The 27,792-nt window shown below is 46.8% G+C and overlaps 2 protein-coding genes and 1 pseudogene across 2 annotated transcripts; 2 read left to right on the top strand and 1 right to left on the bottom strand.

The window, feature by feature from the left end:
- Positions 1–3,634: 3,634 nt before the first annotated feature.
- Positions 3,635–14,710, top strand: ATG4D (autophagy related 4D cysteine peptidase). The gene is given in 17 exon segments (XM_033173011.1): positions 3,635–3,887; positions 6,305–6,372; positions 7,558–7,731; positions 8,202–8,339; positions 8,342–8,434; positions 8,437–8,463; positions 8,466–8,532; positions 9,357–9,408; positions 9,410–9,422; positions 9,563–9,675; positions 9,677–9,712; positions 10,767–10,845; positions 11,699–11,775; positions 12,534–12,653; positions 13,262–13,286; positions 13,289–13,374; positions 13,376–14,710. Coding segments are annotated over 17 exon segments (1,473 nt in total). The 5' UTR covers positions 3,635–3,651; the 3' UTR covers positions 13,445–14,710.
- Positions 14,711–17,821: 3,111 nt separating this feature from the next.
- LOC117060891 (galactosylceramide sulfotransferase-like) lies at positions 17,822–23,545 on the bottom strand. Its single transcript, XM_033173480.1, has 2 exons — positions 23,130–23,545; positions 17,822–19,103 (listed from the first exon to the last, which is right to left on the bottom strand). Exons 1-2 carry the CDS (start codon positions 23,231–23,233, stop codon positions 17,963–17,965), a joined length of 1,245 nt encoding a protein of 414 aa, XP_033029371.1. The 5' UTR covers positions 23,234–23,545; the 3' UTR covers positions 17,822–17,962.
- LOC117061332 lies at positions 21,873–21,972 on the top strand (annotated as a pseudogene).
- Positions 23,546–27,792: the final 4,247 nt, after the last annotated feature.

Raw genomic sequence — 27,792 nt, 5'->3', positions numbered from 1 at the left:
AAGGAAGAATGAAATAAGCCATAGGGCGGGTTGGCTACCAAAAAGGCATAGCTGGCTTACTAGAACCCTGACGAGGAGCGTCCCATACTGCAACATGTTGTTGCAGTTTCCACTTCTAAATCTGAATTGTTAATCAAGTCCCAAATTCCCATCTTCTCTCTGAGACAAGAACACAGTATTTCAACAATGTGGTGGCTGTGGTATTCTTACTGGGGACTTGTGCCTCAGTTGCAGAATTTTGACTGTATGTACATCCTTTGAGGCCCTGGAAAAGACCCTGATGCTGGGAAAGATGGAGGGCACAAGGAGAAGGGGATGACAGAGGATGAGATGGTTGGACAGTGTTCTCGAAGCGACTGGCATGAGTTTGGCCAAACTGCGGGAGGCAGTGGAGGATAGGGGTGCCTGGCGTGCTCTGGTCCATGGGATCACGAAGAGTCAGACACGACTGAACGAACGACTGAACAACACATCTTTTGAGACTGGGGACCTTTTAGTCCCCCCCACCCCCTTGCTTTTGTTTCTGTGTAAAATACCAAGTACACTGACTGAACTACAAGAAATCAGCAACTGTATTCCCAGCAGAGGAAAGCCTTCTGACTTTGCACTGCAACCACAGTGCGATAGTCCCTCATCTGGAGATACGGCAATGCAAGCCTGTTCTCAGCTGTACTTTTCCGGAAGGCTGGTTTGTGTGTCTATTTCATCCTTTAGTGCAGTCTTTCTGTCCCTCTGTCATGGATGCATCAGCTTAGATTTCTGAAATGATATACAGTACAATGAAACCGTGTGTGTTTAAAATTACCTTTGTAAACAAAAAACAGAAAAAACAGAAGCTTTTCTTTTGGGAATTATAGGGACAGAATTCTACAATGTATAGATGCTTATTCATATACGCTACTACAGCAGCAAGAATATTACTTGGCCCAAAATGGAAAGAAGCAGAAGTCCCAGCAAAAGAATGGATATAAAAACTTATGGATACGCAGATATGGCCAAACTTACCAGAAGAATAAGAACTCAAGATAACAATTTTTATATAAAAGAATGGAAATGGTTTGAATATTTACAGATAAAGTATAACAGATAAAAACATTGGCAGGATTATTGTAATAACCAGTAGTTTCGTAAGAGTATATATTTAAAGAAGATGAATAAATGAGCAAATTAAGTTAATTTGGATATGCAAATGATATTAAAAACAAATTTAAGGAACTGCAGAAAGAGGCGGAAGGAAGCCAAGTTTTGAAATGTTAAAATGATTGCAAAATTAGTGAAATGTATAAAATTAGTTTCAGGTAGGTAGCCATGTTGGTCTGACGCAGTCGAAATATATTAAAAAATAAAAAAATTCCTTCCAGTAGCACCTTAGAGACCAGCTAAGTTTGTTCTTGGTATAAGCTTTCGTGTGCATGTATCTGAAGAAGTGTGCATGCACACAAAGCTTATACCAAGAACAAACTTAGCTGGTCTCTAAGGTGCTACTGGACTTTTTTATTTTTTTAATGTATAAAATTAGTGATATATATACTTGAAAAGTATAAATAAATAAAATATATATATATATATTTCTGAAATTGCAGGGTGTTGGAAGTGACTAGATGACCCTGGTGGACCCTTCCAATTCTACAATTCTATGATTCTTTCTCAACCTTGGGACACCCAAACATTGTTGGACTACAACTCCCATCATCCTTGACCCCTAATCCTTCTAGCTAGTGATGATGGGAGTTGTGGTCTTGTGGTGGTGAGGAGATCCAAAGTTGAGTGTTTCGTCCTCTACATTTCTATCTCTAGGTTCGCCACGGGGAGAGGAGCCACTTCCGGCAGCCGTCTGAAGGCGAAGGACCACTTCCGCCCGGACGTCGGGTGCTTCTCAGCTGCTTCCGGGGATCTAAGATGGCGGTGGCGCTGTCGCTGCCGCTCGCGGCGGAAGGGTCTCCCGAAGTCATGACGGACTGAACGGCGGCGGCTCGCCCCGGGGAAAGGGCTACCTCGTCCCATGCCCACCCAGGTTGGCTGTGAGGGTGTCCGGGGGGAAATCGGTGTTCGCCTGGGCCGTGCGTCGCTGCAGGAGGGAGAGGGGAAGGTTTCCGTGGCGGTGGAATGGGCGCTGGTTGCTGGGGGCGAGTTGGGTTGCTAGGGCCGCGCTTGCTGGGTTGGTAGGGAGAGAGGGTCCCTCGGCCGCTCCCGCATCTTCGAGGACTCGGCCACTTAGTGGGCATCTCCTGCATTTTGGAGCTCCCTGCCTGTGGAGATCAAGCAGGCGCCTTTCCCTTCACTCTTTCTGTGACGCCTGCTGAAATAATAATAATAATGATAATGATAATAATAATAATAAATTTTTTAATTATTATTATAGATTTATACCCCGCCCATCTGGCTGGGTTTCCCCAGCCACTCTGGGTGGCTCCCAACAAAACATCAAAAACACGATAAAACATCAAACATTAAAAACTTCCCTAAACAGGGCTGCCTTAAAATGCCTTCTAAAGGTTGTTTAGTTACTTATTTCCTTGACATCTGTTGAGAGGGCGTTTCACAGGGCGGACGCCACTACCGAGAAGTTCCTCTGCCTGGTTCCGCCAGAAGGCCCTCGGAGCTGGACCTCAGTGTCCGGGCTGAACGATGAGGGTGGAGATGCTCCTTAAGGTATACTGGGCCCAGGCCATTTAGGGATTCCTGTTTAGGCAAAAGCCAGATGCTTAGAAAGCTGGGAAAACTTTAACCTGCTTTAGCTTCTTAATGGTTTGTATGTTTTTCAAGTAGAGGTGTGAACGTTTCTCGATTTTGTTGTCTTATCTTTCATGGCTGTAGCCAGGATTTTTGTTGGGGGTGCAGGCCTTTTTGGGGGGGCAGAACCTCAGTTTGCTATGTCTTTTTATTGATTTTTGCTTTCCCCTGCCCTGCCTGCGGGCTATGCTCATGTTATCTTTTCACAAACCACTTTGAGGTTTTGGGGGTTTTTTTTAACGATCAAGCGGTGTATTAATTTTGTGAAATACGTGCAAACAAGACACCGTGAAATACATACAAAAAAAACAGTGAGCCCCTTTTGTGCCCCCTTTTGCAGGTTCAGAATATTGTATGCTGCTCTAAAAAGTTCAGCTGGGGAGATGAAGGTGGCCAGTCTGTGGACTGATAAAAACCATGGTTTACAGAGGGTTGGGGGGGGGGAGCTGTAGGCTTTTTTCTGTTTCCTTTCCACTCTCTTAGTCCAGTCTAAGGTGAGCCACCTGCACAGTTTGTTCTTAGTCCTGGTGCCTGAGATCCTTTAAACTGGAGATGCCAGGGGTTCACAGCCATTGTTTGGAAAAGAGACAGAGTTTGGATGAATTCTCCCATTTGCTCTTCACAGCTTAGCATCCCTTAAATGTTTTTCCTTGACACATCTCATACAGCTGAGCATGAAAGGTTGAATCAGTCAGACAGAGCAGGAGGTGGGGATAACATGAGTCTTGTTTGCAAATGCATTGATTTGTACATTACTTTAAAATATTTGGGGCCTTTGGGCTTCCTTAGTTGCATTGTTAGTGAGATTCTCACCCTTGTTTCTGATGGTTCTGCAGTTCTGCTTCCCTGGCGAGGCACATGGAAGTTTCATCCCAACCCCCCACAGAAGACGCAGCCTACACTGGTCCCAGTTGTTAAATGAATTCCGTGTCACCCACCTCAGTGCAGTACTTAAGCCAGGATGAGCTGCGCCACTCAGACGGAAGGCAACACTTTAATCCCAGGTCCAGCAGTCAAGGGGGGAACTACCCAGGGCTCTTCCCCGGAGGGGGTGCTGCACGCAGCCAACATAGTGAGCCTGACGAAGTGGAGAAGATCAAAAGCAAGCTTTTCTCTGTCTGGAACAATGTGAAATATGGTGAGTCAGACTTACGGTTGTTGCATGGAAATTAAGGGAAATAATCCTTCTTCTGCTTAGCCCTCCACTTGACAAGTTTAAATAATATTTGTGCTTCCTTTAAGAGGGAAAACCCCACCAAAGGTGGCATACAATTAAATTACAGCATTGTACAATAATAAAAATATTAAAAGCTAGAAAAATGAACCATAAACTTCTAGCCCCAATATTCCAAATTATAGTAGCAGCTTCTGGTTTTAAGTCAGAACGAAAAGGGAGGTAGTGGTTGGATTCTCTTTTTCAACAATGCATCCTTATCTTAAAAAATGAACAATTGAAAATTGTTTATTGAGAAAGCTTTGTTAGCCACTAATCATCTATGTCTAGAATCTTAAACCAGAAATTGAACATGTATGCATCTCAATTGTGTTTTAATCATGTTTTTAACTTAATGTTTATTTTATTTTTTTAAATGTTTTAAATAGTTGTTTTGAACTATTTTTGCTTCATTGTTTTTAAACCACTTTGAGGGTGTGTGTTTGTTTTTTGCAATCAAGTGGTATATAAATTTTATGGAATTAAATTCCAAATTGGTAATGTGGTAGTTTTAGCCTATAGTGGCATAGAAGGTATGCCTCTGGGAGTACTCAGTAGAATTATTAGCACTTGGCTTTGTATGATTTTGGGAGACCCAGGATATCCCCAGATTTCAGTGCCATAGGATTTGTGGGCAGATGTTGTCTTTGAGAATCAAGATGGGCCCAAACTTCAGGAAACTTTGTAGCCTGCACTCTTGAGAGGCCCGATTCTCATGTTGACCTTTGTCTTGTCGTGCCATGAAGTGACTTCCTTTATTTGGCACGACTCGTCGTGCCATGGAGTGACTGCCTTTGTTTGTGCTGCAAGAGCTCCTCTGAAATTCCTCCATATGTTGAGATCTGGAATTCTGCCATGTCCTCTGGGATATGGCCAATTTCCAGGTCTTGCAACAAAAGCATTCATTCATTGACAAAAGGCACTTTCATGCCAAGCTTACCCGAAATCCCTGTTAGATTTGGAGGCTGAGCACAGGCTTTTGATATGTCAGTATTTGTTTCTGAGGACAGCTGCCAAGTGTGTTTTTATGCAAAGAGCAGAGAGCAAATTTGTGTAGGAGGCTTACGCACCTTGAACAAATATGGCTAGCCTTACTGGTCATGGGGTGGGGAAAATAATATGATTTGGGGAGCAGGTTCTACTTCTGTTTTCTTGTCATTAGCCTCTGCTGGGCTAATAAAGCTGACACCTCTTGCATGCTTTTCTGGTTGGTTTGAGAACATCCCCTGCCAGCTTCTGCTTCTGCATTAGCTCCTTGAATCATGGCTGTGGAGAGTGAATGTGAGCACAGATTTATCTGGGTTAGTGAAAATGTCCTATTAAATTCTACTTACAACACTGATTGTGTGTTTTGTGTTTACAGATAAGGATTTCATATCTTACCCCATGGCCTTTGAAAACTAATCCAAAAGGCAGGGGTGGGGTTGGAGAGATTTAGTTCTGCTTTCTTTTTATGTAATGTTTAACTTGATCGCTTTATTCTGGCGATGGGAGCAGAAATCTACCGCATCTTCCTTCCCTGTATTTTCTCTTGCACTAAGAGCGCCTACTTTCTATGATTCCAGGTAGCTTCTCTTGTCAGGCTTGTCATGAATGAACATGGGGCAATTTGGATGGGTTGCTTTTAATCTATAGTTGAAGGGCTGAAAAAATAAAATGTTTATAGGGCTTTTTCTACACCTGAGCACTGAGCTTCAGCACAGTGTAGAATTCCCCATTGCAGGCACATGCTGGTGAATACTTTAATCTGTTCATTTAAGTATTTATAACCACACTTCTGTACACAACAACAACAAATTACAAGCCAGTGTTCACCATACAAAAGATACAATCATAAGAATGTCAATAAAGCATCAGTAAAACTTCCATAAGTTGTGGTTGGTTCAAAGAAAATTCCCATTTCAAAGGCCTATCTAAATAACACCAGGTGAGATTTAACAAAGTTGTTGCATGTGCAGAACAAGATCTGTTCATGCAGGCTGTTCTTGGAGAGATGCTCCCAACTACAGCCATGAATTCACACAACGTGAAGACCTGAGGTGAATGTGAGAACGCAAACTGCAGTAAATAACATTTGAGGGATGGCTTCTAGTGCATCGATGGATGTTTATTGGTGGGTAAGCTCTAAGGCAACATCTTAAGCAGAAGCGTGCAGGGAAAGTGTTCCCTCTGCAGATTGTTATGCAATCAGGGTGGGTGTGGGGAGTTCTGCCACTGGAGGCCACTGGTTTGAAGGCTAGGTCAAGCCTGGATCTCCGTACCAACCTGCAGGGAGGAAGTGGAGGGCCCAGTGTTTGAAGTCCGCATGGTTTGTAACAACCCTTCTTGTCTCCTTTCCTCCCGAGGTTGACGGTCAAGACCAAACTAATTTCAGCAAGCTATCCCTGTCTACCTCTTTGGACACATCTACCGCTTTGAACGTGAAGGTGAGGGCTTAGGAGGCAGGGTGGAGGGATTCCCAGAACTTGGGTTCATTTTTGTTTTGCAATGGTATTGTGCTGTTCCTTCATGCAATCTCTGCCTGCCTGCCTCTTCCTCTGACCCACTATAAGACACTATTGGATTTGGTGTAAAATCCCTCAGTCGATGACAATGGATGCATTTCTGAAAGAGGCTGTCAATCCTCTTAGCGGGGCAGGAGTACGGATAGGAGATGGCGACTTTGAAGATCAAGGCCAAGAAGTCCTTTTCATGCCGGCCCTTTGTTGCTTTTCTCTCTCTGCCTCTTCTTTGTCTTGGATAGCCAAGAAGGATTACAAGCTCATACCTGCCCTTTATTTCCGTAACGTTTGAGATGTATAGCGTTAATACAGTTTGTTCTGATCCTTATTCATTTATCCTAACTACTTAGGTCAGGCTTCTCAAACTCGGCCCTCCAGATGTTTTGCCTACAACTCCCATGAGCCCTATCTAGCAGGACCAGTGGTCAGGGATGATGAGAATTGTAGTCTCAAAACATCTGGAGGGCCGAGTTGGAGGAAGCCTGGCTTAGATGAAGAGGATTATCTTGACAGTACAGCTAGAGAAAGGGGGTGGGGAACTGGATCTGCCCAACAGATCCTTTGTGGGCCAGATTTGACAAGTGGACATGATCACCCACCTGATGATCATTTGATTTTGCAATGACATTAAGGCAGTGTTTCATTAGTCCAGCTGTTGTTGGACTACAGCTTCCATCATCCCTGACCACAGGTTTGTGAAAACCTGCATTAGGGGACGGTTACTCTGAATTGTCGGGACTTCTGAGTGCCATGCAGGACTTGGTGAGAGCCCTGTTGGGAACTAGCTGACTGCCAGTAGCACAGCCAGCCTAGCCAATGCACAATCAGGACTTTGGGACTCACATTTGTGCACTGGCAGCCAACAGCTCCACCTGCCCATAAGATGTCAGGTGCGGGGGCAGGTGAGCATGGTTTTGGGGAAAGCAGCCTCACAGGCCAAACTGAGACCTGTGCCGAGCCTGAACTTCCCCATCTGTGAGCTAGAGGTCTCCCTGCAAATATGGCTGGGGGTGTTGTGATACACAAAAGGAAAAGTTCTGCCTCTGGGCATTGTTTGTGTGCTGCTGTTGGTTGGGCCTCTTCCTTACCGGTCTCTGTTCTGCCTTACAGAGGATGTGGAGTGCTTTCAGAAGGACTTTGCCTCGCGCATCTGGCTAACCTACCGACGGGAATTTCAGCAGTTAGAAGGCCTATGGTGGACCACGGACTGTGGCTGGGGCTGCATGCTGCGCAGTGGTCAGATGCTGCTGGCTCAGGGGTCTCGTCGTCCATTCCTTGGCAGAGGTGAGAGGCACAGCTCTCTGTGCAACATGTCATGAGGGGATCCCTCTCACCCACCCCTTCCCATTCCTCTGTCCCTTCTAAAGCATGCATTCAACATGCAGGAATCTGCAGTGTGCCCCAGAATCACGGAGCGTCCCAAAGAGCCATCTAGTCCTGAACAGCCCCCTCCTCCCATTACACCTGCCACCCCACCCCAAGATCAATAATCGAAGGAGAGTTGAGCAGTGGAAAAGTTTTTTGCAGAACAAATAGCACTACGAGTTGTGCATAGTTGATTTCACTTGCAAACCAAAAGGCTTGGGCCACCAGATTCAACCGCCATCCCCAATCAAAATGTGGGCTATAATTATTTGCAATCTTGAGCAAGTGAAAGGGCCTTGCATTTGGGTGCTTCAATGCTTGGGTGGTTAATGGGAATGAAGGGTGCCCAAGTCCCTTAGCCCGCTTTTGTTTTCTATTCCGCTTTTCAGATTGGACCTGGTCAGATTGCCCTTTATACCCCCAGTTTGGCGGAGATGGAGCCCATGAAGCCACCCCTCTGCCCTGCCCCAGCACAGCTAACCTGCGCCAGGTCCCACCTATCCCTACTGACAGGAGCAGTGGACCCTGGAGCTGCAGGCCCCTAGGCGCACCAGCAGTCCTGATGAACTGGAAAAGGAGCGTTACCACCGGAAGATTAGTCTCTGGTTTGCTGATCGGCCTCAGCACCCTTTGGAATTCACCGTTTGTTTGATCTGGGCGCAGTTCAGGGAAGAAAGCAGGGGACTGGTATGGGCCTTCTATTGTAGCCCACATAATCAGGTGTAGAGTGATAAGACACAGAAATGATTTGACTTCCATGGAAATAAGTGAGGGTAGGGGTGTTAGATTTTGGCACATTCTCACCAGGCATCTTTGTGCAATTCAAATCTACAGAACATCCAGAACTGGCCTGCCCTGCCACCCCATTTTGACTGATTTGGGCCATCTCACTGCATATGGCATCAGGCGATTCAAAGTTTAAGCCATGAGAACAGGCAAAGGTTTTATCTCGTGAATGGGGCTATAAGACCACAGCGTTAAAATTAAGAGACAAGTCTTGGTCTGCTGCCAGGTTTGCAATCAAAGGAGAATATGTGTCCTTCCAGAATGTTAAATTGTGTATTTCTGCACTTTGTGTGTATGTGGTCCTGACCCAGATGTTTCAGCAAAAGGAACAGTGGGTCTTTTCCTGCTCCTTCCTTCCTTCCTTCCTTCCCTTCCTTCCTTCCTTGTGGTTTGATCCAGCAGTGTTTAGTCAGTGGGAGGGGCACAGAAGACTCCTCCCAGCCTGCCGTCTGCCTTTGAGTCTTTAGCACTTTGCGTTGTTGTTGTTGTTGTTGTTGTTGTTATTGTTGTTGTTGTTACTTTTTGGGGGGGGTTGAGGGAATTTTGCAAAGCATCAAAAGCAAAGGAGCCCTGAAGCTGACCGGCGGGCTGTTCTGCTGCTCCACTTCCTTTGCTGACCTCGGAAGCTAGAAATCTATAGCTTCTTCCTTTTGTCCTCAATCCTCTGGTGGTGGTCTTGCAGGGATGAGGCTGGCTGGAGAGTGGGGTCGGGAGGCAACTCTGTGTCCAACTGAAGTGCACCTTCTCCCCCCCTGCAGGAAAGCAGTGGATTGCTGTTCGGAAGCAGGCAACCTGGCGGTATATGTGTCCTCAGGACTGCACAGGTAAAGGTGCTGAAGGGGGGTGGGGGGTAAGCAGCCCTGCCTGTGGTTCATGAAGCACCTGGTAGGTCACAGCCCAGGTAGCTGGGCTGAGATCCCCTTGGCTGCAGGACCTGAATTCCTTGCTCTGCTACTTCCCATAGTGTACAAAGATGATGTGGCCAACCTGGCCAATAGAAGCAAAGACAGGACTGCGTGGGACCCTGGCGCCGAATGGAAAGCAGTCATCATCCTGGTGCCCATGCGGCTAGGGGGAGGAGACGTTTAACCCTGCCTATGTGGACTGTGTTAAGGTGACTTGGGAATAGGTGTGAGATGGACTTCCGGGACTCAAGTGGGCACATCCTTGTTGGAATCCAGGCTGATGCCTCATTCGTCTCCCAAGCCAGGAGCAGGAAAATAGAGGCTGATCTGGTGGGGGTGCCTTTTGGCTCTATGGGATGCTGGTGGCTCTGTGGTCTAAATCACTGAGCCTCCTGGGCTTGCCGATCGAAGGTCGGCGGTTCGAATTCCCACGACGGGGATGAGTTCCCTTTGCTCTGTCCCAGCTCCTGCCAACCTTAGCAGCTCGAAAGCACTGCCAGTACAAGTAGATAAATAGGTACCACTGTGGCGGGAAGCTAAAGGCAGTTCCGTGCGCTCTGGTTTCCGTCACAGGTGTCCCATTGGGCCAGAAGCGTTTAGTCATGCTGGCCACGTGACCCAGAAAGCTGTCTCTGGACAAACGCCGGCTCCCTCGTCCTGAAAGTGAGATGAGCGCCACAACCCCATAGTCACCTTTGGACCTAACCGTCCGGGGGTCCTTTACTTCTTTGGCTCTGTGGGATAGAATGAAAATGTAACAGTTCTTTCAGGAAGATTTTGCCCATTCTGTGGAAGGAAGGGTGGGGTGGGAGGTTCCTTTGCTGTGTAACGACGGCCAAGTTGTGTAGCAAAGACAGAGAAACTGCCTCTCATGAATGCAACTACTCAAGAAGAGCAGTGAAATAAACATGTTTGACTACTTGTCTGCCCACCCAAGTGCACTAACCAGTTGCATTCCTCTTGCCCTGCGCAATGCCCAAAGTGGGTGGTGGAATTCAGTGTCTCTCTAGGTCATTCTGCATCAGACATACCACAGAGTAGAATCATAGAATTGTAGAGTTGGAAGGGACCATGAGGGTCATCTACTCCAACCCCCTGCAATGCAGGAATCTTTTGCCCAACATGGGGCTCAAACTGATGACCCTGAGATTAAGAATATTACGCTGTACCGACTGAGCTATTTGTTTCCTTCCATCATCTGGGCAACCCCTTGGAAAAGGAGCTGGCCGAAGGTGGTGTGATTTAAGTTCCGTTGTTGTGCAGGAACTTCTGAGGCTGGATTTCTGTATTGGGATCATTGGAGGAAAACCAAGGCATTCCCTGTACTTCGTTGGATATCAAGGTAATAGACTTCATTGCTGAGGTGCAGAAATGTCTGGCCTCCCCTCTCCTCCTCCAGATGTGGGTTATTACGTGCTGCTTTGCTTTTTCCCAACAAGGGCAGGCACCCCAAATTTTGCACCAAAATGCTTCACCAAAATTGCTAGCGTGACATTCATCCATTTCTGTAATTGCATACATTTTGATCCATCCTTTGTCACTCTTATATGCTCAATATGGACCAAAATGCAATTGCAGAAGTTACTGAATGTAAGTTAACATGCAGAACGTTGCCATTTTTGTTATTGGTTATTGTTTCAAACACTGGAACTCGAACATCGCAAACCCGGAAGTAGGTGTTCCGATTTGCGAACTTTGCCTCGGAAGCCGAACGTCCAGCACGGCTTCCGGTTGGCTGCAGGACGCTCCTTGCAGCCAGTCGGAAGCTGTGCCTTGGTTTTCGAATGTTTTGGAAGTCGAACTGGACTTCTGGAACACATTCTGTTCAAAAACCAAGGTATGACTGTAATGATAAGCCAGATTCTCAGCATTCTTTACTGTCAGATTCTGCAAAACTTTGTGATGGGTTTTAAGATGCCAGTTGTGGTGTAGGGCCATCATCTTGCTACTCAGCTGCCTTTGCAGTCTTAGTTCTTAAAACCAGGGGGAGGGACCCCCCCTTTCTCTCAGCAGCTCCAAGTGGGCTTACTAGATTATGGCCATTGTTTGCTCCTTTAATTTATTATAGCCATTCGTAAACATTTCCTAGTGTTGCACAGTTTAAAGGAGTCCCTTCCTCCCTCATACCCCCACCACACTCATTCATAAGACAAGATAGGATCCATAATTGATCTCCCACTTCGCTTGTCTTCCAGATGACACACTTCTGTTCCTGGACCCCGCATTATTGCCAGCTCTTGTGGACACCACTAAGGAGAATTTCCCCCTGGAGGTAAGCACCTTCTTAGAGCTCCGGATGGCGTGGGAGCCAATATGTATCATTGCACCTTAGGCACACTGTGACAAAATAGTTAACCTTGCATCTGGTGTGGAGAGTGGTTATAGATTAACTGCCAAAACATAAATGTGTTTTGTCGCTAAAAAATAAGGAAGCATAATAGCCCTTTTAAGAGAAGAATGGTAAAAAGTAAGTAGTCAAAGCAAGAGCTGGTGTTACATTTATTTCTGATGCTTACAGAAGGAACAAAACTGGGTAAGGCATATTTTCATCAGTGGAGTAAAAACTGAAGGCATCTTAATTTCCCCTCAAGGTCAATTCTGATACTTATGAATTCTCTACATTGAGGAGAAACAGAGGAGAATCATGGGTCTCTATGCTCCAGATGCATTTAAAAACATGTTTTGAGATGCAGGGTGATATTGAAGGCTTTACTTGTACAAGATAAATTCTCCGCTTGATTTTCCTCTTGGCTGAGATCAGACAGGACACACAACACACACACACACACATCCTGGTTGAACTTCAGGCACTTGGTGAACACTCTGAAATTTCAGCAGGCATTTTGAACAAGCTTTTCTGACTTCATGGGTGATTTTAACTGATCTTTTGCTACCTCATTGTACACCACTTAGAAGCTACGGTGCTCAGTGGTGTATAAATTGGCAATACTAAATACATAGTCTCTGGGTCACGGCTTAATGTGAGACAGCTCTGCGAACGTCACGTTTTGCTGTATCCTCTTTTTCCAGTCCTTCCACTGCAACTCACCCCGGAAAACGGCCTTCAGCAAGGTGGATCCCAGCTGCACCATTGGCTTCTACGTCAGCCACAGAAGAGAGTTTGAGGGCCTGTGCGTGGAATTGACACAGGTGAGGCTTAGGTTTGCCTAGAGGCAACTCCTAGCCCTGCCAGTGGGGCCAGCTTTGAACTGATGTGTGGATCTGACAAAACCCTACACTCCCAGGTTTAGTGGGAGCGGGGTTTGCAGAATTCTGAAATGTGGAAATGTTGAGGGTGAGGATCTGGTAGAGGTGATTTGAGGCAATGATGGAAGTACAGTCGTACTTTGGAAGCTGAATGCCTTGGCACTTGTACGTTTTGGCTCCCGAATGCTGTAAACCTGGAAGTGAGTGTTCCAGTTTGCAAACGTTTTTTGGAACCCGAATGTCCGGCGCGGCTTCCATGGCTTCTGATTGGCTCCAGGAGCTTCCCTGTTCCCTGTTCATGGGCATTGTGAGCTATGTTTTTTTTTTTTTAATGATAACTCACAAACGGAGAGGAAGATGTGCAATTCTTTGTATAGGGGTTCTACCACGAGGTGTAAAATCCCTGTAATTCTTCCCTGTACTTGGACTATCACAAAACAGAGAAGAAATAGACTCTAGCTATATTTTGTTCTGGCATAAAGACCTCCTCATGTTGTCTCTGCCTCAAGTAATCGGATTGTGCCAATTGTCCTCCTTTGTGTCTACTGCAGGTCCTCAATTCTGCGGCTGCCAAAGAGAATACCCCATGTTCTCCATTGTAGATGGCTGCGCTCAGGACTATGGTTTAGAAGAGCTCTGTTCCCGATTCTCCCAGCAAACAGTTGCAAGGGCAGCGGCCCAGCAAGAGGGGCAGGGCGAAAAAGGCAACCACAGAGGATTTTGTCGTCTTATGATCGCTGGCGAGGCAGCCCCAACACCACTGACATATTTATTTTTATTTATGTAGATGCCTATGGCAGCCCTCTCCTTTTTGATCCAGGAGAGGAGAGAGAGAGAGAGAGAGTCCCTGTGGTCACTCTTGCAGTGACTGTCTTCTGCTACTCCAGCCTGTAGCAGTCAGGTAGCACTCCATGTAAGAGGCTGCAATTGAAATGTCTTGTGGGGGTTACCAAACTCCTCGATCGTTAGGATGCTGCTAAAAGGAAGTCAGGACACTGGAATAAGCCTGCAGAACATGGGCAAGTGATATTGAGCACTGAAATGACTGTACAATGGCAAGAGCCAAGGCAGCTCACAGTGAGGAGGGAAACCTTTAGCAAGGTAGTTCTGGGTTGAGTTTTCTAAAAGTAGGTTTCTGTCTCTTTGACTGAGAGTTCAAGGCAACTACATCAACTAAACAGATAACTCAGTCCTGAACTCAGGGCCAGACTATTAACCCGTGCATTATTGCGCTCAAGTTGAGGTCCTTTGCTACTCTGCTTGTGTGGTTTCTTCTCCCCATCAATTTGTTTCAGTGCACTCCATCGGCCCATAAAAGAAGAGGGAGGGGCACAGCTTGTCTTGTCTATTTTTTAATTGAGGTGTATGTATAGAGACAAATCTGTATTCACTTAAATTGAGGGATGAAGACTTTACGAGCTAGAGGTTGTTCACTGGAGCAGGTGGCTGGGGAAGAACGAAAAGAGCACAAGGCCTGTCTGGTTAATGATGTATTGGGGTGGACTTGAATAATTAGTATTATGACAGGGTTTCAAAGTGGAGAAGAAAGATCTCCCTTTGGAAGGAGGCTAAGGCAGAGCGGAGGGGGACAGTTCAGGTTAGTATCGGGTGAGAACAGGATTCCCTACAGAGATGCATCCCTAGAATAGATAGAGCCTTGCATATTGTTTGAGTGATCTGTGGCAAAAGGGTATTAAACAACCACCTGTGTACTTTACCCTGGACACACTTGCTTGGATTCTCTTTCCCCTCCCTGCACTTCCTCCTGCCTTATCAGTCTTTCTTCAGCAGCTGCTAGAGCAAAGGTTAGACTGACAACTCTCAGAAGGGGGCTTGGGTGCTCTTCTGCCAACGGCTGCTTTTCTTAACTCAGGTGTGTTTGTGGTCAGCCAGGTTTGCCGTGTGGATGACTCTGCTCCAACCCACACTCCCCGCTTCAGAGGCAACACTCCTCCTTCCAGATCTGTTTGATCAATAAAAGCTCTGCTCCAACAGGTGTACTCTTACGATGTAGCTTTTCATTGACTTGGCTGTGACTCGGGAACCAGTTTACTGGCAAAAATCCTTGCTTCTCCAAACCAAAGACCACCTGGTCCAACCGCCTGTTCTTGTAGTGGCCAGTTAGATGACCACAAGCCAGCAACGGAGCTAGCCGCTTGGGCACACGGAGCGCCACACATTCTGTGCACCCGGGGGCGGGGCAAGCCATCCACGGGGGCGGATCGACATAGCAGCGGTCCGCGGGGGGGCGGGTTGTCACCCCCCTCTGGGATGACACCTGGTGTGGACAGCCCCCCATCCAACATCCCTGGTACAAGCACAACAGATGCTCCCCTGCCCCCCCCTAAACTCCCAGCCTGTAGAGCTCAGACCATGACCAAACTCGAGGTACCTGCAAAGCAAATTATCGGCTATATTACCTGTGAATGAAAAAAGCTCTTTGGCTACTTGCCTCCATATTTGGGTGGTTAATAGGCCATACCTGAAGCCTACAAAGAAGTGTTTACGCCAAGTTGTATTCAGCATAGCACTCAGGTGAACATTCTCTCCCACCCATGCTCCCAGCATGGTGCCAGTTTGGGAACAGCATGGGGCAAGCTAGCGCAGAAGCCTAATTGAATCCTGCCGCTTGTTAGGTTCCTAATGGGATAGACTCCTTGGAATCTGAAATACCATTAAGAGGAGCCTCAAGATCTCCTCCTGCTCATAGACTTTGCCCATCTTCCTGAATGCACTTCTTTGTCCTTGAAAGTTCTCTGAGGCAGGCAAGCCAATCGCTTTGGAATTGACATGATGGTCCCTTCCTTTCTGAATCAAGGTGAATAGGCTGGGAAGGCAATGAGGAAGCAAATGCACTGTGTTGCAGACTGGATTGTGGGTAATAGAGTTATAAGCTTGGTGGATCAGGGGAATGCTGTGAACTTAGTGTATCTTGATTTCAGTAGGACTTTTGATAAAGGCCTCCATGATATTCTTTGGAGAAGATGGTAAAATCTGGGTTGGACTAGGTTACTGTTGGGTGGATTTGCAGCTGTTTGACTGACTGAACCCAAAGAAAACTCATTAATTGTTCCTCATCATCCTGGACAAAAGTGCCAAGTGGGGTGCTGCAGGGTTCTCTCCTGGGCTCGTCGTTGTTCATTGTCTCCATAAGCAACTTGGATAAAGGAATTGAGGGGTTGCTCATCAAATTTGCAGATAACACCACATTGGGAGGGGTGGCTAATGCTGCAGAAGACAGAATTGGGATTCAAGATGACAACAGATTGGAGAACTGGGTCCAAACTAGCAATGTATTTCAGTAGGGACAAACATAAAGTTCTGCACCTAGGCTAGACGAACCAGCTTCACAAATATAAGATGGAGGATACCTGGCTTGCCAGTAATACATGTGAAAAGGATCTAGGGGTCTTAGTAGACCACAAGCTTGACATGAGTCAACAATGTGATGCTGCAGTAAAAAAAAGAAAAGCTAATGCTATCCTAGGCTTCATTAACAGACGTATAGTGTCCAGATCAAGGAAAACAATAGTACCACACTACTCTGCCTTGGTAAGGCTCCACCTGGAATCTTGTCTAGTTCTGGGCACCACAATTTAAGAAGGATATTGACAAGCTGGAACATGCACAGAGGAGGGCAACCAAGATGTACAAGGATCTGGAAACCAAGCCTTATGAGGAATGGTTGAAGGATCTGGAAAAGAGGAGACTGAGGAGATAGGATAGCCATCTTCCAATATCTTAAGGGCTGTCACATGAAAGATTGAGCAAGCTTGTTTTCTCCATAGGGTAGACCCCTTGCAATGGCATCATGTTACAAGAAGTGAGATTCTAAATGAACATCAGGAAGAACATTTCTGGTGGTACAATTTGTTCAATGGTGGAACGGATTTCCTCGGAAAGTTGTAGGCTCTCCTTGGAAGCTTTTGAGCAGAGGTTGGATGGCCATGCTTTAGATGAGATTCCTGCATTGCAAGGGATTGGACTTAAACATGAGAACTTCAGATTTTTCCAGTTAGCTTCTGTGCTGGTGAACAAGAGACTAGTGTTAAAGGGTTCTTAACCAGAGGTGGCAGAAGACCGCTTCAGGTCAGTGTTTCTCAGACTTTTTTCCTCTGGGCCACACTTTCAGAATAAAAATTTGCTTGCAGCAGTCCAATTTTTTTAATTGATAAAAAATACATTGGGAAACAAAAATAGACAACAACTAGCAGTGCTTGATTTATAACATAGAAGACAACTACTTTATAATATTATCATGGGGACATCCAGGGAATATAAAATAATGCAGCTACATAATAACATGAATATAATATAATGATAAACAAGCCTCTTACATAAGTCCCTCAAGTAGGTATACAAACTCAATCAGAGGCCTGAGCTTGTTTTTAGGTCCAGTTTGTGACAAACACTCATATCAGCACAAAGAAGCCTTTCTCTTTTCTGATCTTTCATATCTGAAAATCCCTGTTCATAACAGTATGTCGTGGAGAATTGCAGAAGAATAGCCATCCAAGCCATCTCTTTGGCCATCCAAGAGAGGCTTAGATGCTGTCTCTGATTGTACAGCAGGGCACAGATTGAGTGTTTTATCCAGGAGAATCTTTGACATTTGCTTAGTTGTAGAGTCTACAACTAATCCAGAATGTGGCAGCTAGACTGGTGGCTGGAAGTGTCTGCCAGGACCATATAACACTGGTCCTGAAAGACCTACTTTCATTGGCTCCCAGTACATTTCCGAGCAAAATTCAAAGTGTTGGTGCTGACCTTTAAAGCCCTAAATGGCCTCGGCCCATAATACCTGAAGGAGCGTCTCCATACCCATCGTTCAACTCCAAGGGCCTTCTGGCAGTTCCCTCCCTGCAAGAAGTGAAGTTACAGGGAACCAGGCAGAGGGCCTTCTCGGTAGTGGCACCCACCCTGTGGAACGCCCTCCCATCAGATATCAAGTAGCTCTATAACCTTTAGAAGGCAGCCCTGTCTAGGGAAGCTTTTTAAAGTGTAATGATTTATTATGTTTTTATATAGGTTGGAAGCTGCCCAAAGTGGGCTCGGGCAACCCTGTCAGATGGGTGGGGTATAATTGTTAAGTCAGAAAGGATCCATAGGATCATTCAGCCCAAACCCCTGCAATGCAGGAATCACACCCAAGAGAACCAATAGAAAACAAATGAGTAAGACAGCTGAGGTCAATGGATAGAGAGGAGAGCAGGGTTGCACTCAATATCCCCCCAATAATAGCCAGAAACCCACTAAGGGCGCATGTCCCTCCCGTATTGCCTGTAATAGAGGTAAGCGTGATACTGGAGTTCAGGCAGGACGATACGGAAGCAGCCACTGTACTGGGCATAGGTGAGGTTCTGTTTGAGGCTGTAGCCCAGAATGGTGACACTGCCCGGCTGCCAAGGCCGCAGCTCGTCAGCCATGCGCTCGGGTCCGACAGGCTCCCCCGACAGGCACCTGGCCCCCGTCTCCCTCAGCAGCGCGTGGAAGGCGTCCAACTCCCTCTTCATGCGCATGTAGCCATAGCGTTCCACCTTGTGCCAGAAAACGCCCTGGAAAAACCTGTAGATCTGCACATCCAACCAGTTCCAGGCCTGGATCTTCTGCACCAGCGCCTTGGGCAGAGGCTCGCCCTCTTTGTGGCGCACATTGAGCCTGACGTACACCAGCTCTTCCATGTCCAGCCCGAGCAACTCCCTCGCCAGGAGGAGCGACTCGTCAAAGTGCTCTGCAATCATCACCAGCTGAAAAGTCCGATTCAGCCTTTCCAGCTCTTCCAGCCACCGGCCACTTGGCGCTTCTTCCTGACTCGCGTTCAGGCCGAGGTCAAAGGCCATGGGGTTTTTGGCCAGCCCATTGCCGGCGTCCCTGGCATCGTAGTAGCGAGCCGACGCATCCAGGAAAGCCAGCAGCGGCCTGGAGTGGTTGGCCAGCGCCTGGAAGGCAGGCACGACGTTGCGGTAGTAGTGGAAAACAGACTCAAATGTTTGAACGGGGTGGCGCAGGATCGTGAGGAAGGTGCTGCGTGGCGGCATGACCGCCTGCACTTCGCCAACCGCCAGCCGCATGTGGCTGCAGAGCAGGTTGAAATGGGCGGCCCCGGTGGGGAGGTCCTCCACAAACGTCCTGGAGAAGGCCTCTGGGTAGGCAAACTGGTAGGAATAGAGGGGAAAGGCCACGGTCAGGTTCCGCCGCTCCCCAGCCCGGAAGAGGATGTTCTGCACTGTGCTGCCGCCTGTTTTGTGGGTCTTCAGAAAGACGACGTTAAGGCTCCCTGGCTCTTCCACGCCCGTCTTCCCCTGCAGCTGCTGAACAGCCAGAGAGCGAGTGGATGCGTTTTTCCGATGCAGACTCAACAGCTCTTCTGCAGGGGTGATCCGCAATATCTCCCTGCAAGGTAAGGTTTAAAAAAAGGTAAAGGACCCCTGGACAGTTAAGTCCAGTCAAGGCCGACTATGGGGTTGCGGCACTCATCTCACTTTCAGGCCGAGGAAGCTTGCATTTGTCCACAGACAGCTTTCCGGGTCATGTGGCCAGCATGACTAAACCGCTTCTGGTGCAACAGGACACCATGACAGAAGCCAGAGCGCACAGAAACACCATTGGATGGCCATGTGTTTCCTACCACTGATCTACTGGGTAGCTGGAAGCTGGGTAAACTGGGTTTCACATGAAGAAATTGCTCCTGACAGCAAGCTGCTATTGCTCTCCTCCAAGGACAGAAAATTGAGCCCAGGAACAGAGCTGGCGTGAACTACAATGTTCTCTAGTAGTTTACTAGTAAAGGTAAAAAAAGGTGCCGTAAATGGCCCCTGGACGGTTAAGTCCAGTCAAAGGCGACTATGGGGTTGCAGCACTCATCTCGCTTTCAGGCCAGGGGAGCCGGTGTTTGTCCACAGACAGCATTTTGGGTCATGTGGCCAGCATGACTAAACCGCACCGTGATGGGAACCAGAGCGCATGGAAATGCCTTTTACTTTCCTGCTGCAGCAGTACCTATTTATCTACTTGCACTGCTAGGTTGGCAGGAGCTGGGACAGAGCAATGGGCGCTCACCCCATCGCAAAGATCTGAACTGCCGACCTTCTGATCAGCAAGCCGAAGAGGCTCAGTGGTTTAGACCATAGCGCCACCCACAAGAGTAGCACAGCAAGAGGCCACAGCAGGACAGTTACTTTGGCACAGCTTGGGGTAAGGATCTTTGGGGTATTAGAATATTTTTGTAATCATCTGTCTAGTCGCTTTAAGGATAATGTATAAGTAGGAAGCAGCCTTGGGATTACTTTGTACCACCCTCTGCTCCTTGGTGATGGCCGAATGGCCAAACTCCTTGCTGTGCATACCAGAAATGATCTAAAGCTTGTCTCGAGTGGGTTAGAGAGAAAACTTTAAAATGGAAAGCGTAATGCTGGTGGTCAACAAAAGAGGCTTTAAAGACTCTCTCAGGGCAAATCTAAGAAAATATATAAAAACCAACAACTGGGAAACACTGGCCTGCGAGCGCTCCAATTGGAGAACAGCCTTTACCAAAGGTGTCATGGGCTTTGAAGATGCTCGAACTCAGGACGAAAGGGAGAAACGTGCTAAGAGGAAGGAAGGCACGTTTGGCAAACCCTCACCGTAATCAACTCCTGCCCGGAAACCTATGTCTCCACTGTGGAAGGATGTGTGGATCCGGAATTGGCCTCCACAGTCACTTACAGGCTCAACTGTTAAAACTGTGTTCATGGAAGACAACCTTACTCGGCTACGAGTGATCGCCAAAGAAAGACAGAGAGAAAATGTTTCTGGCTCCTAGGTCAGGACGAAACAATGCCACATGTTACAGTTCTGTCCTCTGCTAGTAACTGGGAAATGCCTTCAGAAGGGTGTGTGCTAAATGCTCATAAACTAGTCCCTTGTGCACATCACAGGCCTTTGACAATCCTACCTGGATTCTTCCCATTCCCCGTATCCATGACAACATTGCTGTCTCTTATAGGCCAAGATACCCTGTGCAGCTCCATTTCTATTCCTGAAAAGCCTGACAGGCCAAAAACAACTGGAGACCTAAGTTTGGGAAACCCTGGTTTAATCAATCTCTTGGTTAAGCAAACCCTAAGGCAGAGGATTTCAGAAGACTTGTCACACAGCATGATTTTCATCTATTACAACTCTTTGGCCATGGTGGGGAGGGGGCTGACGGGAGATGGAGCTTACCAACATTTGGATGGCCACACGTTTCCTACCAGTGATATACTTGGTATCTAGAAGTTGGTAGCCCAGGTAAAGTGGGTTTCACGCAAAGAAATTGCTCCTGACAGCAAGCTTCTATTGCTCTCCTCCACAGACAGAAATTTGAGCCCAGGAGCAGAGCTGGGGTGAACTACAATGCTCTCTAGTAGTTTGCTCATATTGTAATTTACCCTAAGGGGAAAGTGTAAAAATAACGTCTCTTGGAGGGGTGACAAATTAGCAATAAATTTTTTTTGAATTTTTTTTTTTTGGGAAAATGCCTGCTCCGAAGGTCTTATCTTACTATACTAGGGATTATATAGCTATATATGAAATTTCATGCATATCGGTTAATATCTTGACCCTCCTCCACCAAAATAGCTGTTCACTTGGCTGTTTTCCTATGTCATGAAGGCTGAAATTTCAGTTCAGAGAACACTTACTGTTCCCAACCCTAACCCTGTGGAAAGCCATCTAATTAGACTTTGAGATGTTTTTAGGAGGTAATTTAATTATTGTTTGATTTTATACCAATGTTATGTATCTGGTGTTAGCCACCCTGAGCCCGACTTTGGCCGGGGAGGGTGGGATATAAATAAAAGGGTTATTACTTCTTATTATTCCTTTGTAAGAAAATATGAAATAACGTAAAACCATTTTTGCGGGGGGGGGGTCAACGGGGGGGGGGGTTGACAAGAAATTTTCTGCGCCGGGTACCACCTGACCTTCCCATGCCTTTGGGGGGGGGGTGACAATTTTTTTTTTTTTGCCCCCGGGTACCAATTTACCTAGCTACGCCCCTGCTTCTCCCCATATTCAGATGACCCTATCCAGGCAGGGAGCTGTGTTGCAGAGAGAATGGTGGCACACCCAATAGAAGGCTTGTTGTCCTCATGACAATAGCTGCTGGGTGCATCTTCATTTCAATTGCCTTGAGACTGCTACTTGCGTCAGCAGCACATTTACTAAAATTGGAACGATACAGAGAAGATCAGCATGGCCCTTGCACAAGGATGACACACAAATATTACTGATCTACATATCAGCGGTTTCCAACCAGTGTGCCATGGCACCCTGGGGTGTCTTGAATGATGGTCAGGGGTGCCGCTGGCAACACTGACCTCTGTCCCTCTTCCCTTCCCTCCTCTGATGCCCTCTTGCGTCTCTCTCTCCCAAAGGCTTGCAGGTCTGTTGGTTGCAGCAGCCCTGGCTACAAGCTCCCCAGGCGAATGGGGCCTCTGGGGCTGGCCAGGGGGTGCTTCCCAGGCCCCTGTGGGGCAGGGTGAGGAGGGACCTCTCTTTGGGGCAGGGGGGGCAGCTCAGAGATTGGGGCGGCAGCAGCGGTTGCCCAGAGGACTCCCAGGGAGAGGAGGCTGAGGGAACACTCCACAAGGGAGGGTGTTCGAAAAAGGGTGAGAGGCTGACAGCTCTGCAGGCAAGGGGTGACAGAACTGGGCTCCTGAGCCCCACAGGGGTGCCACAGAAAGAATGGAGTTGGTCAAGGGAGCCGTGGACTCAAAAAGGCTGAAACCCTTTGAGATATCTATCATCTATCTACCTATCTATTGACTGGAAGTTCAGTTTTATTTGGCGCTTAAAAAAAAAAAAGAAACAATACATTGCTCAAGGAAAGTTGGAGGGGGTAATGAATAGACCTAGTGATAAATTAGAGAGCCTTTTACAGAATTGCTGGGCCAACAACCAGCTCCACACATGGACCAGAAAGAGACCATATGGACGCTTGGAACCGAAAGTTAGAGAGTGCCAGTTTTTGCACATCTCTAGAGCTACCCAAAAGTGCCAACAAACCGAAAAGGCAGTTTAGCAGAGGGCAGCTGCTAAGGATACCTCAATACCAAGGACTTATTTCTTTCTCGGTCTTAATTTCTAATCGTGCCCTGAGCTGCTTTGGGAGGAAGGGCAGGATAGGGATGCATTTATTAAACGCACACACACAAAAGAGAGGGTGGAAGACATTTCTTGCAGATTGGCAACCCTTCCCTCTGGGACCAGATTCAAGGAGCTGGCTGTGGTTATTCCGCAACACCTGCTCAAAGACACATCTCTCCTGCATTGCCCCTGAACCCCTTTTCCAGAAATCAAGCAGAGAGGGGAGCAACGGTCTATCAAGATCAGGATTGTACCGGTACCAAGACGGTTCTCTCTGCAAAGCTCCCTTGAACCCCACATACCAATACTTACTGCTTGGTCAGTTGCCTGAGGAGGAGCAGCAGAAGTAGGAAGATGGCACCCAGGAGCAAGGAGCGGTGTCTCCAGATGGCAACCGAGAGGCAGAAGCAGTTCATCTTCAGAGCAGCGGTTAGGCAGGGCAGCACCCAATCTGGAATTTCAGGGCCCGGGGTAGAGGCTCCCCACGCTCAGTGCAGCTCAGCTCCAAATAGTCACCGAATCACGCTTTTTTGTCCAGTGGCCACGTAAGCCTCTCAGTCGATGGGTGTCTTACCTCGCCTCACCTCCCTAAAGCAGCTCAGAACTTCCACAGGCTATTACGAGATACGAAGCAGTCAAACAAGCAGATGGAAGATCTGACGCGTCAAAGTCTCCCGGCCTCAAGAGAACAGCTGTTGGGCACAGGGGGCCGAGGCTTCTTAAGGAGGGGGACCCACATTCAGAGGGACAGGACAGCAGCCTGACCCCCTTCGTAAGAGGCTAAGGAATGCCACACCTCGCCCGACCGGTGTGAGGCGGTACCCAAAACCTATTAACTAAACCTAGCCGCTTGCCCCAAGTTTTGAATAAAATGCAGACTGAGTTGCAAAGGAGTAATGCGTTAATGCAAAGGAGTAATGCAGGGAGAAAAGCAATGACAAACCTAGACAGCATCTTAAAAAGCAAAGACATCACCTTGCCGACAAAGGTCCGTATAGTTAAAGCTATGGTTTTCCCAGTAGTAATGTACAGAAGTGAGAGCTGGACCATCAAGAAGGCTGATTGCCGAAGAATTGATGCTTTTGAATTATGGTGCTGGAGGAGACTCTTGAGAGTCCCATGGACTGCAAGAAGATCAAACCTATCCATTCTCAAGGAAATCGGCCCTGAGTGCTCACTAGAAGGACAGATTCTGAAGTTGAGGCTCCAGTACTTTGGCCACCTCATGAGAAGAGAAGACTCCCTAGAAAAGACCCTGATGTTGGGAAAGATGGGGAGCACAAGGAGAAGGGGACGACAGAGGATGAGATGGTTGGACAGTGTTCTCGAAGCTACTAACATGAGTTTGGCCAAACTGCGAGAGGCAGTGAAGGATAGGCGTGCTCTGGTCCATGGGGTCACGAAGAGTCGGACACGACTGAACGACTGAACAACAACAATGCAGCCTCCATGGGTGGGCAGGGTTTCGTGTTATCTGGAAGGCATCAGAAAAGGGAGATGGGCTGTTCAGGGAACAGGTGACCCAACTCCAGGAAAAGGTGCCCTGAAAATAATACCTGCAAGGCTGCAAGCGACAGAAATGACTTCAGTAAAAAAAAAACACACAAAAAAACCCAGAGTGCTAAGATTTGGTGGGAATCAAAAAAGGTTATTGGTTTTCGAACAGCTTACTTCTCAAACGTTTTAGCTCCTGAACGCCGCAAACCCAAAATGACTGTTCCGGTTTGTGAACTAATTTTGGAAGCCGAACATCTTCCACGGCTTCCGACTGCAGCCATCCAGCCAATAATAATAATAATGAAGCTCCTGCAGCCAATCAGAAGCTGCACTTTGGTTTCCGAATGTTTTGGAAGTCAAACGGAGTTCCAGAATGGATTCCGTTCGACTTCCAAGGTACGACTGTATTGCAGCCCAGGTTTCGTTAGCCCAAAAATTGAAAACGAGCAAGGTTCCAAGCAAAGAAGAACAACAACTTAAGTTGACAGAATATGCAAAACTCGCAGGCTTAACATATAGAATAAGAGAACATATGTTTAGAGAAGATTGGAAAACATTTATTGAATATATGGGCAATAACTGTGTACAGCTGAAAACGCTGGCAGCAGCATTAAGATAGATTCAACTGTGTAAAGGAGTTTTGATGGATGCAATAATGGAATACGGAATGGTCTAGTTTTTGTAAAATATGCAGGGATTTATGATGTGCAAAATGAACCACGGAAAGAAGAAGAAGAAGAGTTTGGATTTGATATCCCGCTTTATCACTACCCGAAGGAGTCTCAAAGCGGCTAACATTCTCCTTTCCCTTCCTCCCCCACAACAAACACTCTGTGAGGTGAGTGGGGCTAAGAGACTTCAAAGAAGTGTGACTAGCCCAAGGTCACCCAGCAGCTGCATGTGGAGGAGCGGAGACACGAACCCGGTTCCCCAGATTACGAGTCTACCGCTCTTAACCACTACACTACACTGCAAGTCATTGATATCTTAAGGATGTAAAAATGAGTATTTTAAATCGTAAAACAGAAAATTTAATAAAAAATATATATTTTAAAAAAAGATTTGGTGGGAATTGTGTGGTCCTCCAGACTCCCAACAGCCCTAGCTAGCATGGTCTGGGAGAATAGGGCCTGGAGCCCAACAGCAGCTGGTGGGGGGGGGGAGGTTATTGTCACCGGTTCCCCATTCCTGCTGCCGAACCCAAGCACCACACCCAGTTTCCACCTTTGTGTCACCACAAGCTTCAGGATCCCACAGCTGCATAGCTCCCTGAAAGCAGAACAGATTCCGATGCACATTCTCAAAACACTTCAGAAGCTTGTCGGTAGGTTAAAGCCGATTAAAAGTCCAGAGGTAGCATTATTATCAGTTTACGATGGGGTGGAAGGTTCAGAGGCTATGAAGGACTTGCTCACAAATTTGATGACAGCTGCGTGGATTATGATAGCCAGGAAAGGGCAAGCAGAATATAACAGGGAAGAATGGAATAAAGAGGTGCGGGGTATAGCTATTAATGATAAATTAACACGTGCCATTAAGGTAAGGCAGGGGAATATGCAGGAGAAATAATTTCGAGGAGGTATGGAGGGCGTTTGTAGAATTTGTACCGTTAAAATGGAAAGGGGTCAAACTATCGCAAGAGGTGTTGAAATTCTGGGAGGTTGGTTTCAATGGAATGGTCTCGGGGTTGGGGTGCACCTTTTTATTCTTATTTATGATTATTACCTTGTCAAAAAAAAAAATAAGAAAAGAAGCTCATCGGTCATTTAGTCCCAACACACATTTCCAGCTGTTGTTATTATTATTTATTAAAATTGTATACCGCCCTATACCTGCAGGCCTCAGGGCAGTGCACAAGATCAAATCTCAATATAAAAACACAAAATGCACAGCTAAAGGGATGTTAAGAAGCTTTAGTGGCCTGAACACAGCATAAGAACGTGCTCAGGGCAAAGCGGCACACGGCAGCCCATCTGATAAAAAGATGCTACGTGTTGAATTTCAAGAACCGAACCGACCTGTGCTGGGTCCCATCTACGTGGCATTTTCTACTCTCTCCCCTGGCCTCCGACTGTGGAGCGATACACCCACTTCAGGATTACAGATCCCAAGGACACGTTTAATGCCAGCATCAAGCTGCCTTAGCAAGTTCTCTCGAGGTCACAAACTAGAGAAGCCAGTGGGAGAGGCCTGCCTTCTGTGGTTTGTTAAGAAAAGAAGACCGGGGGGGGGGGGGCGCCGGCACTCGCTTTCTGTGATTTCATGTAGTCCAGTCACCCAGATGGGCTGAAAAGGGTCTGGATTGAATCCCACCTTTGTTGCGCAGATTGTATGCGTGAAAAACAACCAGGTGAATGAATGCTCGAGAGTCCAGGAGGGAAAGGAAGGGCACACAGCTCTTGATCTGCTTGCCTCTCATTAACTATATTATTTTATTTTCTTTGGTGATCACTCGTGGCCGAGTAAGACTCTCTTCCGTGATCACGGCCTTAACAGTATGTCTTTAAGTGACTGTGGAAGCCAATTCTGGACCCGCATGTCCTTCCCACAAAGAATATACAGCGGTGCCTCGCAAGACGAAATTAATTCGTTCCGCGAGTCATTTCGTATTGCGAAAAATTCGTCTTGCGAAGCACGGTTTCCCATAGGAATGCATTGAAATTTTCGTCTTGCGAAGCACGACCATAGAAAAATTTGTCTTGCGAGTCACCTAAAAAAATCGCAAAACCCTTTCGTCTAGTGAGTTTTTCGTTGTGCGAGACATTCGTCTTGCGAGGTACCACTGTATGTACATCTTATTTTGAGCACAGCCTCTCGAATGGTTCTTGATTTTTAAAATAAATTTTATTTTTGCATTTTCCATTCTGCATAAACAAATGAATTAAACACATATAAGCCCTTCTGACTCACCCCCCCCAACTGTGGATCTTAATGTAACGATTTCCCCCTCTGCACCTCTATCTTAACTCTGTTTCTTATAAATCCTTTGTAAATCCATAGTTCAATTCTTTACTACAAGTTTTCCGTCAATCCTACCAACGTATGTAATTGTTTGCAACAGCTTCTCAAATAAATTATAAACTTTCCCCATTCTTTATTAAAGACCTCCTCTTCCTGGTTTGTAATTCTTCCTGTAAGCTTTGCCATCTCGGCATAGTTCATCAATTTTGTCTGCCACTCTTCTTTGGTCGGAGTTGTACCATCTTTCCATTTCTGGGCTAAGAGAGTCCGCTCAGCTGTGGTCGCATACGTAAAGAGTTCCGTCTTGAATGGTTTTTGGAACAAGTCACAAAAGGAGAACAGCTTGCAGGACCTGCTTGCTTGCAACTTGAAACTAGATAGCTAATACTATCTGCTTCACTTTTGCACTCCCCGGGAATTTATTTTCTATAATTAGGTGAAAGCAGAATTAAAATGAAGGCTCCACATAAAACTTATTTTACCAGATCTTCCAGCAATGCCCTTCCCTCACAACCAT

This window comes from Lacerta agilis, chromosome 16 (assembly GCF_009819535.1).
Source record: "Lacerta agilis isolate rLacAgi1 chromosome 16, rLacAgi1.pri, whole genome shotgun sequence".
Classification (NCBI taxonomy): Eukaryota; Metazoa; Chordata; class Lepidosauria; order Squamata; family Lacertidae; genus Lacerta; species Lacerta agilis.
This window is presented reverse-complemented; position numbering and strand designations above follow the sequence as displayed.

Coding starts and splice junctions, on each gene's coding strand:
- LOC117060891 (XM_033173480.1), bottom strand. CDS start 23,233: ATGAACTGCTTCTGCCTCTCGGTTGCCATCTGGAGACACCGCTCCTTG. Junction 19,104..23,129: donor CTCAGGCAACTGACCAAGCA/GTAAGTATTGGT, acceptor CTTACCTTGCAG/GGAGATATTGCGGATCACCC.